Source organism: Schistocerca americana, chromosome 3 (genome assembly GCF_021461395.2).
Source record: "Schistocerca americana isolate TAMUIC-IGC-003095 chromosome 3, iqSchAmer2.1, whole genome shotgun sequence".
Taxonomy (NCBI): domain Eukaryota; kingdom Metazoa; phylum Arthropoda; class Insecta; order Orthoptera; family Acrididae; genus Schistocerca; species Schistocerca americana.
Genome location: NC_060121.1, coordinates 317,874,046 through 317,886,356, shown reverse-complemented (window position 1 = coordinate 317,886,356; position 12,311 = coordinate 317,874,046). Strand labels below are relative to the sequence as shown.

The 12,311-nt window shown below is 44.4% G+C and overlaps 1 protein-coding gene and 1 pseudogene across 1 annotated transcript in view; one reads left to right on the top strand and one right to left on the bottom strand.

The window, feature by feature from the left end:
* The window catches only part of LOC124605180 (carboxypeptidase N subunit 2-like), a 110,032-nt gene extending 102,640 nt beyond the window's left edge, over positions 1 to 7,392 (top strand). The window contains exon 5 of the mRNA XM_047136694.1: positions 4,108 to 7,392. Coding sequence (XP_046992650.1) covers positions 4,108 to 4,467 — 360 coding nt within the window. The 3' untranslated portion in view covers positions 4,468 to 7,392. The remainder of the gene's footprint in view (positions 1 to 4,107) is intronic.
* Positions 7,393 to 10,760: 3,368 nt separating this feature from the next.
* LOC124607823 lies at positions 10,761 to 10,878 on the bottom strand (annotated as a pseudogene).
* Positions 10,879 to 12,311: the final 1,433 nt, after the last annotated feature.

Here is a 12,311-nt window from a genome sequence, read left to right as displayed (position 1 = left end):
ACTGAAATGCTCGCTGCTATTAGTTACTATTAAAATCAGACTTGATCACAAATTTATTTATTCTGGTAACCGGTTTCGACCACGCCACCTTCAGACCAAAATGCTGTATGAGCAGGAGCCTCCTTCTGGTGGTAAATCACTGCTCGCTACTATGCCTCAGATAAGAGTACTCCACCGCTGCATAACTACCTGACTAAGAAGTCAACACATAAAACTGAAAACAAAGTCAAGGATCTCATTCAATACTGACACAGTGATCTCATTCATCTTCATACAAGTACAATAAAGATTAATTATTTACAGTAGCGAAAAAAGTACACTGATAAGCCAAACCGTTATGACCAGCTACTTAAAAGCGTGTTGGTCCATTTCTGGAACGCAATTCGGCAGTGATTCTGCGTGCCATGGATTCGATAAGCACTTCATAGGTTCCAGAGGTTTGTGACACCACATCCTTCCGCACACGTCACATACTTCCCGTAATTTACGGACGGGTGGTTTGTTGGGCGCAGAACTGTTGCCCGATAGCCTCCCAGCAGGGTTTCATCGGATACAGATAAGCCGAATCTGGCATCCAAGATGTCAACGTGAGTATACTATCATACCCCTCAGACCATTGCAGCACGATTCTGGCCTTGTGACACGGACAGTTACCCTACTGAAGATGCCATCGCTGTTGAGAAAGACATCAAGCACAAGGGGTTACAACTGGTCCCTAGTAGTGCTCACGTAGTCCGCAGCTGTCACGATGTCTTAGATTACTACCGCCGGTCCCATGGAAGCACAGGAGAATGTCCCCCGTAGCATAAAACTGCTCCCAACGGCCTGCGTCCGTGGAGAGCTGCATGTTTCGAGCAGCCGTATCTGGACACGACCATCAACCTGGTTTAACAATAAAAGGGATTCATCCGACCAGGTGTCGCGATTCCATTGACTCGCGTTCCAGTCTCGATGATCCGGTGCCCACTGCAATCATAATTGATGATATTTTTGGCTCAACATGGGAACACGCAGGAGTCCTCTCCTACGGAACACCATGCTCAACATCATGCGCTGTATGGTGTGTTTTAAAACACTTGTGTCAGCCAGCGCCAGATCGCCACCTATCCTGCTAGCCTCCATTCCCTAGGTATGTTGATCATTCTTCAGCCCCTTTCCACAGATACTCACGACAGTAGCACACGAACAACCGACCAGCTCCCAGACACTGGGCCACAACAATCTGGCTTTTGTGAAAGTCGCTTAAGCCGGCGGATTTCCGCAATTGCCCCACTTACCGTAGCTAGAATGATTCCTCATTTTTATAATTAATTGGTTCCGTGAGTCATTTAAGTCTCATTTTATTATCTACGGTAATGATGGAAGCAGACGACATTAATTAAAATTTTTACTGCGGCCGGGACTCGAACACGGGTCTTCTTGCTTGCTAGCAAGATTGCTACCCCTTACACCTCCGCAGTATAACGGTAAACATTGCTGCACAGATTACGTAAGCTGAGCGCCCTCCACAACATAAACTTCATTTTTCCCTTGCATATTGTCACTACAGCTAGAGCTCTCCGACATTGGCAAGATCACCAATGGTAGAAGGACGTCGCATTACGACCAATGCTGGGGTGCTTGCCAATATCGTAGGGCCCTGGCAGTAGTGGCAATATGTAAGGTAAAAATGAATTGAAGTTTATGTTGAGGAGTGCACTCAGCTTAGGTAGTTCGTGCAGCAGTGTTGACCATCGTACTGCGGTAGTGTGTTGTTGTTGTTGTGGTCTTCAGTCCAGAGACTGGTTTGATGCAGCTCTCCATGCTACCCTATCCTGCTCTATCCTGTGCAAGCTTCTTCACCTCCCAGTACCTACTGCAACTTACATCCTCCTGAATCTGTTTAGTGTATTCATCTCTTGGTCTCCCTGTACGATTTTTACCCTCCGCGCTGCCCTCCAGTACTAAACTGGTGATCCCTTGATGCCTCAGAATATGTCCTACCAACCGATCTCTTCTTCTAGTCACGTTGTGCCACAAATTTCTCCTCTCCCCAATTCTATTCAATACCTCCTCATTAGTTATGTGATCTACCCATCTAACCTTCAGCATTCTTCTGTAGCACCACATTTTGAAAGCTTATACTCTCTTTTTGTATAAACTGTTTATCGTCCACGTTTCACTTACATACATGGCTACACTCCATACAAATACTTTCAGAAACGACTTCCTGACACTTAAATCTATACTCGATTTTAACAAATTTCTCTTCTTCAGAAACGATTTCCTTGCCATTACCAGTCTACATTTTATATCCTCTCTGCTTCGACCATCATCAGTTATTTTGCTCCCCAAATAGCAAAACTCCTTTACTACTTTAAGTGTCTCATTTCCTAATCTAATTCCCTCAGCATCACCCGACTTAATTCGACTACATTCCATTATCCTTGTTTTGCTTTTGTTGATGTTCATCTTTTATCCTCCTTTCAAGACACTGTCCATTCCGTTCAGCTGCTCTTCCAGGTTCTTTGCTGTCTCTGACAGAATTACAATGTCATCGGCGACCCTCAAAGTTTTTATTTCTTCTCCATGGATTTTAATTCCTACTCCGAATTTTTCTTTTGTTTCCTTTACTGCTTGCTCAATATACAGATTGAATAACATCGGGGATAGGCTACAACCCTGTCTCATTCCCTTCCCAGCCACTGCTTCCCTTTCGTGCCCCTCGACTCTTATAACTGCCATCTGGTTTCTGCACAAATTGTAAATAGCCTTTCGTCCCCAGTATTTTATCGCTGCCACCTTCAGAATTTGAAACAGAGTGTTCCAGTCAACATTGTCAAAAGCTTACTCTAAGTCTACAAATGCTAGAAACGTAGGTTTGCCTTTCCTTAATCTACCTTCTAAGATAAGTCGTAGGGTCAGTATTGCCTCACGTGTTCCAACACATCTACGTAACACAAACTGATCTGCCCCGAGGTCGGCTTCTACTAGTTTTCCCATTCGTCTGTAAAGAATTCGCGTTAGTATTTGGCAGCCGTGACTTATTAAACTAATAGTTCTTTAATTTTCACATCTGTCAACGCCTGCTTTCTTTGGGATTGGAATTATTATATTCTTCTTGAAGTCTGTCTCATACATTTTGCTCACCAGATGGCTATCAGTAGTTCTAATGGAATGTTGTCTACTTACGGGGCCTTGTTTCGACTTATATCTTTCAGTGCTCTGTGAAACTCTTCACGCAGTATCATATCTCCCATTTCATGTTCATCTACATTCTCTTCCATTTCTATAATATTGTCCTCAAGATCATCGCCCTTGTACAGACCCTCTATATACTCCTTCCACCTTTCTGCTTTCCCTTCTTTGCTTAGAACTGGGTTTCCATCTGAGCTCTTGATATTCTTACAAGTGGTTCTCTTTTCTCCAACGATCTCTTTAATTTTCCTGTAGGCAGTATCTGTCTTACCCCTAGTGAGATAACCCTCTACATCCTTACATTTCTCCTCTAGCCATGACTGGTTAGCCATTTTGCACTTCCTGTCGATCTCATTTTTGAGACGTTTGTATTCCTTTTTGCCTGCTTCATTTACTGCATTTTTATATTTTCTTCTTTCATCAATTAAATTCAGTATTTCTTCTGTCACCCAAGGATTTCTACTAGCCCTCGTCTTTTTACCTACTTGATGCTCTGCTGCCTTCACTACTTCATCCCTCAGAGCTACCCATTATTCTACTACTGTGTTTCTTTCCCCCATTCCTGTAAATTGTTCCCTTATTCTCTCCCTGAAACGCTGTACAACCTCTGGTTTAGTCAGTTTATCCATGTCCCATCTCCTTAAATTCCCATCTTTTTGCTTTAGCCGGAGGATTCCGCAATTGCCCCACTTATCGTAGCCCATTTGTCTCCGCTCCGCTTATATTGTTGTCTTATCGCACCATGTGCCTCAGCGCCTCCAGGAAGCATACAACCTCGCGGTGACCTGTGGTCATAATGTTTTGGCTCATCATTTAATGTTAAATGTTACAATGTTAAATGGAGATTAGCATTAATGGTAAAAGAAAAGTAAGGAAGTTAGCAGTACAATGTTAAGCGTAGGTACTAATCTTCCATTATTCTGCTCACAGACGCCAGGGCAGACGGCGAGTACGGTGTCGAGCGTCACTGGTGCCACTACTATTGGCACCAGTAGTGGCGCCACTGCCGGCGCCAGCACGGGCGGCAGCGAGGCGGGGGCGGCGGCGCTGTGGGCGTCGCTGTCTCTGCTGGCGGTGCTGGCCGCGGTGGGCGGCGCGCTACTTTTCGTCTACCGGCACGAAGTGCTGGCGCGCTACTTCAGCCCGGAGGCGCGCGCCGCTGCCTCCGGGGGCAACGACGTCCTACCCCTCGAGCGCAACCACACCAACGCCACAGACGACGTCCCCATCGGACTGCCGGACATCGGCCAGCCCCACGAAGGCGGCGTCGCCCCCTGGCTCCGACAGTGACCTGCGCTGCGCCTCTGTTGACGGGATCCTGATTCGGGGGTGACTTCTCGGTAGACGCCACCCCAGATGCCAGTTCCTGACGGCGACAGTGCCACTGACTGAGATGGGGCAACATTACCTCCGGCGGCACATGTTTCCAGTGACTTAATCGAACCACGTACCGCCTTCAGTGAGCTCGTCTGTTTCCTTCCCCTCAGTCGCTGTCTCGCGCTCTCTGGATACATGCACAGCGACAAAAGACAGTACTCGTGCGTGTCACCATCCTTAAAATCCCCAACGCCGCTCCGTGAGTTCTAAGAGCTACACGGTCAGAACGGAAGGGACGACACCAAAGTGATCCGAGAATCCTCTGTGCCATTCAAGAATCATTGAACACGTGTGATGATTTACCCATCAAACTCTTTCTGCACTATGTCAAATGGAACATTGCCTCATCCGTCATTTGGGAGGTGTAGTAGTGCAGGCATACAGAGACGAACAAAATATCGCCTTAATGTCGTAGTTTTCCTATACCAATAGATTGCGCATTGCGTTGGAAACGTTTCAGAACTGTTGCTACTGAAGCGAGGTTATCACATCCTGCGTTATGGCTTCCTTTGCACGCTGCGTGGTTCTTTAGTGGGTACAGGAGAAAGGATCAGATGACGTTCATGAACGGAGAACTCCGACATTAATTTATTCTACAACTAATATCAAATAGTAAAAATAATACATAACTTCGTTGCTGTATTTGCAGCGTCAGTCGCTAACAGTAGATCTGAATACAGAAATATATACAGATACAAAAGATTTATAAAACTGTTACTCTTCAGTACAACGTCTATTCAGAAGATGTCGCGCCCTGGCCACTATGAAAGTTTGTAACTGTAATCAACTGGTGCACACGCAAAATGGACTCAGTGCATGAATGTTCGAACTTAAGTACACACGTCGCTGGAGCTGCGGAGAAGGGATGCTTGCATCTCATTGGCAATGACGTAATCGTTCGTGGCCAGCGCCCTCGTGCCGCGGTGGCGCCTGTAGGAACTGCGGCGGCGTAACTGGCGGCGCGTTTATTTGAAAGTGCGGTCGACCAGATAACGGCCGATACCGCACCTACTCGGTTTCGTAAATAATTGTGTAAACGTTTCCGACTGTTTGAGGAGCCAAAACTGCAAAGAAGTGGGTCTAAATGCAGGAGGATTTACAGTTCTAGATTCGCACTCAACTGGATAACATCATCATATTCAGTGGTGTAAACTCTCCATCGTTAAATCTCGAACCCTAAGGCGTTTGGATTGTCTTGATAAACACTGACAACGCTAATATCGCACAGTTCCCGAATTTTTAATGGTCATTGCAGCTTAATGATTCAGGAACCTGTATAGACAGAACGACTCGAACAGTGATCCATGCGATCTGGAATGCTGTCAACATGAAGGACTAAATATTTTACAGAAGTCACCATTTATAAATGGGCGTTTCACTTTGACCTCTGTTTCTACTGTCAACATGTAAGACGGAATATTTTACGCAAGTCGCCAGTGATAAATGCGAGCTTAATTTTCACGACTCTTTGTGTATGAAGTGGTGATATTGTTGCTGATAAACAAGGACGTCTTCGCCAAAACCTACGGAATATTCGCCGGCCACGAACTGTTATAAGAAGCACATATCATAAGTTCAGTGTAAAAAAAAAGAAAAGAAAGAAAAAACAGTGATAGCATTACGTACTTGGGATGGGAGCGCTTCCCACGCTTCACTGTACCAGATGCGACAAATGTCTATCAACTGTTCTTGGGTCAATGAAGCTGAGAAAAAATGTAAGCGTAGCAGGGTTAATGTGTAAAACAGCCATTGCAAAAAGTTTGTAATCCAGCATTTTGGTTCACGTTAGTGCATGAAAGACTACAATACTCTACCACCCTAGTGTTACTTACTATGACGTTGTGTGTGTATCCTGATTCCCAGTCATTTGTCGGCGATTCTGCATACTGAATATTGAACGGAAGAGCCGAAAAGGGATTTGTGAAGAAGTTCAGGGTAAAAAGTGAAGCACGATACTCGATTCAACCTTCAGCGTCCCTTATAATTCCCAGTGATGCTAAATACTCGTACAAGGAATCAAATGACGAAATAACCGAAGACAATTAAACTGAGTTCCTATACGTTCGAGTTCTTCGACCGGATTCATTCCTAGTTATTATTATTTTCCATTACATTCCAGTTGGCAGTGTTCAGCTTTGTTGACTACGTTCTTGTAAAAAAGATTTATAAAGCGCATGTATTTTGTTATATGTAATACTTATTCAAATACTAAGTTAAAACTGCTTAAAATGAAACAAGGTACAGTTTTATTTTTCACTCGATTTAAATTAAAATATTATTGTTAAACACTTAATTATAGAAACAGATTGATTGTTTAATAATCCAACATCTTATCCATGCAAAGACATAATTTTCCTGCAAAATATTTTCCTTATACTTTCTTGTTAACTATGCACAAGCAACAAGGAAAATTAAATATAGCTACATTGAGTCAACGCTACCCATCTTAAAGAGAAAGAGTCACAGAATAGAAGTGTCTTAACAATTGAAAATCTCATTTTCTTCTGACATCTGTTCAAGAGCTCATACAATGTTGCATTCATTAGAAAAGTATTATAATAATTGGCAGTTACATCCGCAGGTTTTCATTAATGAAGTGCTCCACTGAATATTGCTATATAAATATGTTCCTATCAATTTTTCTTTAATTACGTCCAATGTATCTCTATCGAAATTACATTTAATCATTCCTGAAAAAAAAATGTCTCTTCACTTGATTCACAAGCACCTAATTGCCCAAATTATTTTCAGGTATTCATGGGCCTGTACATTATTCTTACAGTTCAACATTTATTTATTTGCAGTAAATAATACAAAATAAACTGTTATTCGTTTCCATTGGTTGCATTTTTTATTCACTTGAAACCCCTCTTCAACTAACATTCACAACTCTCTTGCAGCTGGGGTTTAATTAAGGGAAATTGCTGTTCTAAGGACAGGTATCCAGAATCAGTAGTTAACAGTGTAAACTTTCCAGAAAATATGAAATTGTAGTATTTGTACAAAGCAGAGTGTTATGCTTCTTGGAAAAAGGGCAAAAACAGTGAGTGCATATCTTGTGCTATTTATAGCTTGGTACATAAGTTCGTAACGGTTTTGTTTTGCATATTGGTATCCCGGTTGCTATACGTTTCTTTATCGACTGTCACTTTTTATTTGTAGATCACTGTTGCAATTTGAGTATGCGTATTGTCATTTTGTCGTTTGGAGACAGTGAGTGGAGATGTGGAAGCTAAAAATGGAGTGCCAGGTGGAGAAATCGTAGCATTTCCAAAACATTCTTCTGTTTGAGTTGAGTAGCGGGGTAACAGCAGCGGAAGCAGCCAGGAACAACTTCGCCGTGTGTGGGGATAATGCCATTGGACAGAACAAGGCAAGAAAATGGTCTTCCTGTTTTAAGGACCATCGTTTTGACATTATTGACTCTCCACGATCAGAAAGGCCCTCGGGATGAAGGTCGTTTGAACGCATTACTTCACAATTATTCACGTCAGTGTACTGGTTCAAATGGCTCTGAGCACTATGGGACTTAACATCTGTGGTCATCAGTCCCCTAGAACTTAGAACTACTTAAACCTAACTAACCTAAGGACATCACACACGTCCATGCCCAAGGCACGATTCGAACCTGCGACCGTAGCAGTCGCGCGGCTCCGGACTGAGCGCCTAGAACCGCTCGGCCACCCTGGCCGGCGTCAGTGTACTCGAGAACTGACAAATGTCATTCTCAATGGAGAGAAGTCTTCCGAAGTAAGACTGATTTCAGGTGTGCCGCAGGGGAGTGTCGTAGGACCGTTGCTATTCACAATACACATAAATGACCTTGTGGATAACATCGGAAGCTCACTGAGGCTTTTTGCGGGTGGTGCTGTAGTATATCGAGAGGTTGTAACAATAGAAAATTGTACTGAAATGCAGGAGGATCTGGAACGAATTGATGCATGGTGCAGGGAATGGCAATTCAATCTCAATGTAGACAAGTGTAATGCGCTGCAAATACGTAGAAAGATCCTTTATCATTTAGCTACAATATAGCAGGTCAGTAACTGGAAGCACTTAATTCCATAAATTATCTGGGAGTAGGCATTAGGAGTGATTTAAAATGGAATGACCATAAAATTAATCGTCCGTAAAGCAAATGCCAGACTGAGGTTCATTGGAAGAATCCTAAGGAAATGCAGCCCGAAAACAAAGGAAGTAGGTTACAGTACACTTGTTCGCCCACTGCTTGAATACTGCTCACCGGTGTGGGATCCGTATCAGATAGCGTTGATAGAAGAGATAGAGAAGATCCAACGGAGAGCAGCGCGCTTCGTTACAGGATCATTTAGTAATCGCGAAAGCGTTACGGAGATGATAGATAAACTCCAGTGGAAGACTCTGCAAGAGAGACGCTCAGTACCTCAGTACGGGCTTTTGTTGAAGTTTCGAGAACATACCTTCACCGAGGAGTCACGCAGCATATTGCTCCCTCCTAAGTATATCTCGCGAAGAGGCCATGAGGATAAAATCGGAGAGATTAGAGCCCACACAGAGGCATACATACAATCTTTCTTTCCACGAACAATACGAGACTGGAATAGAAGGGAGAACCGATAGAGGTACTCAAGGTACCCACCGCCACACACCGTCAGGTGGCTTGCGGAGTGTGGATGTGGATGTAGAACTGTGATCATTCCATCATCATCCGACACTTGCATGCAGTGGGGAAGGATAGAAAATCGGGTGTATGAGTACCTCATGCTCTATGCCAAAATCACAAAAACCAGAGGGTGGCCGTATGTGCATCTCTGCTTGCACGTCAACTGGCTCGTGAGCTACACCGACCATTCCTATCCTGTATCGCTACTGATGACGAGAAATGGTGTCTTTATGCTAACATAATGAAAAGAAAGAAATGGTTGAGCCCAAACAAAGCAGCAACTCCCCGTGCAAAGACCTGCCTGCATACGCAAAATATCATGTTATAGCTCTGGTGGAACAGCGACGGTGTCTTGTACGACGAATTGCTTCCCCGAGATGTACCCGTCATTGCTGACATTTGCTGTCAACAACTGAGACCCGAACGAGGTGGCGCAGCAGTTAGCACACTGGACTCGCGTTCGGAAGGACGACGGTTCAAACCCACGTCCGACCATCCTGATTTAGGTTTTCCGTGATTTCTCTAAATCGCTTCAGGCAAATGCCGTGATTGTTCCTCTGATACGGTATGGCCGACTTCCTCCCCAGTCCTTTCCTAACCCGATGGGACCGATGACCTCACTATTTGGTCTCCTCCCCTGAATCAGCCAACCAACAACGGAGACGTTTCGAAGACGCAATCCAAGAACAACGACCAGCAAGACGGCGTGAAGTGATGCTACTCCACGATAAAGCCCGCTCATACTCTGCTAGACTGACAACAAACACTATTATAGCGGCTGAGTTGGGAAGTCATTCTGCACACACCTTATTCACCTGGTCTTGTGCACTCAGATTTTTCTCCATTTCCGCTCTCTGTCGAACAGCCTTTAACAAGCTTCCTTTCTGGATGAAAATGTGCTACGAACATGGCTCGGCGAATTCTCCTCAAAAGCCCACAATTTCTACAGTCGCGGAATGGAAAAGTTACCACAGCGTTGGCAGACTATTGTAAATGGTGAAGGAGAATATATTATTGATGAATTAAGTCTCTGTTATGACAGTTGCACGTATTAAACTTATGGAAAAATGCTACAAACTTGCGCACCAACCGAACACATTTCTGCAACTTCAAAAGAATACGTCAGAAACGATTCGGATTTGCTTCAGCGCCGATGGCTGCTGGAGAAGCAAGAAACAGATCAAGATTCTACTGACTGACAATTTCTTTAACCCTTTATGTCTGTTGTCTAAGTTTTCACTACTAAATCCTACATCACATGTATCTCGTTCTTCTAAGAGAACAAACATCCGGAGATATTTTTCTCTAACATCCATAATTTTTAATGTACGAGTAGAATTCGTTAGTGGAAAGTGAACTGAACTGAACTCCTCCCGAACAGACCATGAAGGCCCAACAGTACCGACCAGCCGCCGCCTCATCCTCAGACCATAAGCGTCACTGGATGCGGAGATGGAGAAGCACTCCGCTCTCCCTACCATATGTCAGTTTTCGAGACCGGAGCCGCTACTTCTCAGTCAAGTAGCTCCTCAGTTTGCCTCGCAAGGGCTGAGTGCACCCCGCTCGCCAACAGCGCTCGGCAGACCGGATGGTCACCCATCCAAGTGCTAGCCCAGCCCGACAGCGCTTAACTTCGGTGATCTGACGGGAACCGGTGTTACCACTGCGGCAAGACCGTTGGCTTTGTGGAAAGTACACTTGAAACGTTTCTTTCGTCACGTCCTTTGAGATTCAGTACCGAGCGAGGCAACACAGTGGTTAGCACACTGGATTCGCGAGGACTACGGTTCAAATCCGTCTCCAGCCATCCAGATTTAGGTTTTCCGTCATTTCCCTAACTCGCTACAGGCAAATGTGGGAATGGTTCCTAGAAAGGAATTTGAATCATACAGAGATTGTGCTCCGTCTCTAATTACCTATATGTCGATGGAGCGTTAAACCCTGATCTTCCTTCATGCAAAGCTTCCGTGGCGTCGAGCCACTCGTAGGCGTGGCCAGAATCCACAAATTTTCGTTCGGTGCTTCAGTCTGCATATACACATCGTAGATGTTTCAGAATTAAAAAGGCCTCTGAAAGCATATAGTTTCATTTAATTAAGATATCTGTGCCTGGGTTTCAGGCAGGATCCTGCCGAGGTGCTATTCCAATACCAGTTGGAGAGTCTCTGCATTGCTGCTCGAAATTAGGAGTAGAACCAAGTAGGCTGAGGCGTGAATGGGAATTTGAATTGAGAAGGGAGGCGTGCTAGGGTAGTCCGTGCAGTTGTACAAAGTCCCTGTGCCAGGGTGGCATAGTGGTTAGCGCATAAGCATACTGAGCAGGAAATCCAGGTTCGAATCCCAGCCTCCGTGCAAATTTTCATTCGTCGCTACCGTCTGTATATAAACGTCACAGATGTTTGAAACTTGAAAAGGTGCCTGGAACCATACAATTTCATTTAAGAATCCACTCACTCTCATGGCCCGAACGCTACATGTTGCTCTCCAAACTTGCTCTGAAATTTTATTGGAGATCCCGTCTTTATAGTAATGATCGCCAACCTCAGTTTGACCGGCGTTGTATAAGGCTACATTCAACACAACTCCTAAGTTACTAATATATGCCCTGCAGAAATCTAACTACAAGTACATCCAGAGGGATTCCAATATCCAGCAACTGAACGGGTTGTTTGCTGGTACTGTTTATGTTCCTAGAATAACACCAATAATATTTTGGAATGCCTCCGTCAGTCCATGTCTAATTTCAGTTTTTACCAACGACACCAGCCCACCAACAGCGGCCATAAGGTTTTCACTCAGTAACTCTACTTCTCCGAAAAAGTGCGGGAAACAGGCTTTTATAAGTAAACAAGGCACTGTCTTTCGACAGCGTTCAGCCATCCAGGGACTCCAGTAGAATCCCAAAGAAGATCCCAGCAGAGGTATCGGAACCTCGAGCAGTGAAGGAGTCTGATGAAAAATACGACGCTGTCAGACGACTCAGAAGCTTTCAGCACCAAGTAAAAAATTACTCAAAAACATCACTCTTCGAGTTTCCATGGAAACAAATGTGATTTGTTGTCTTCAATTATACCTCACCAAATCCGCTACTTTTCCTCAACACCACCTCCTGCTA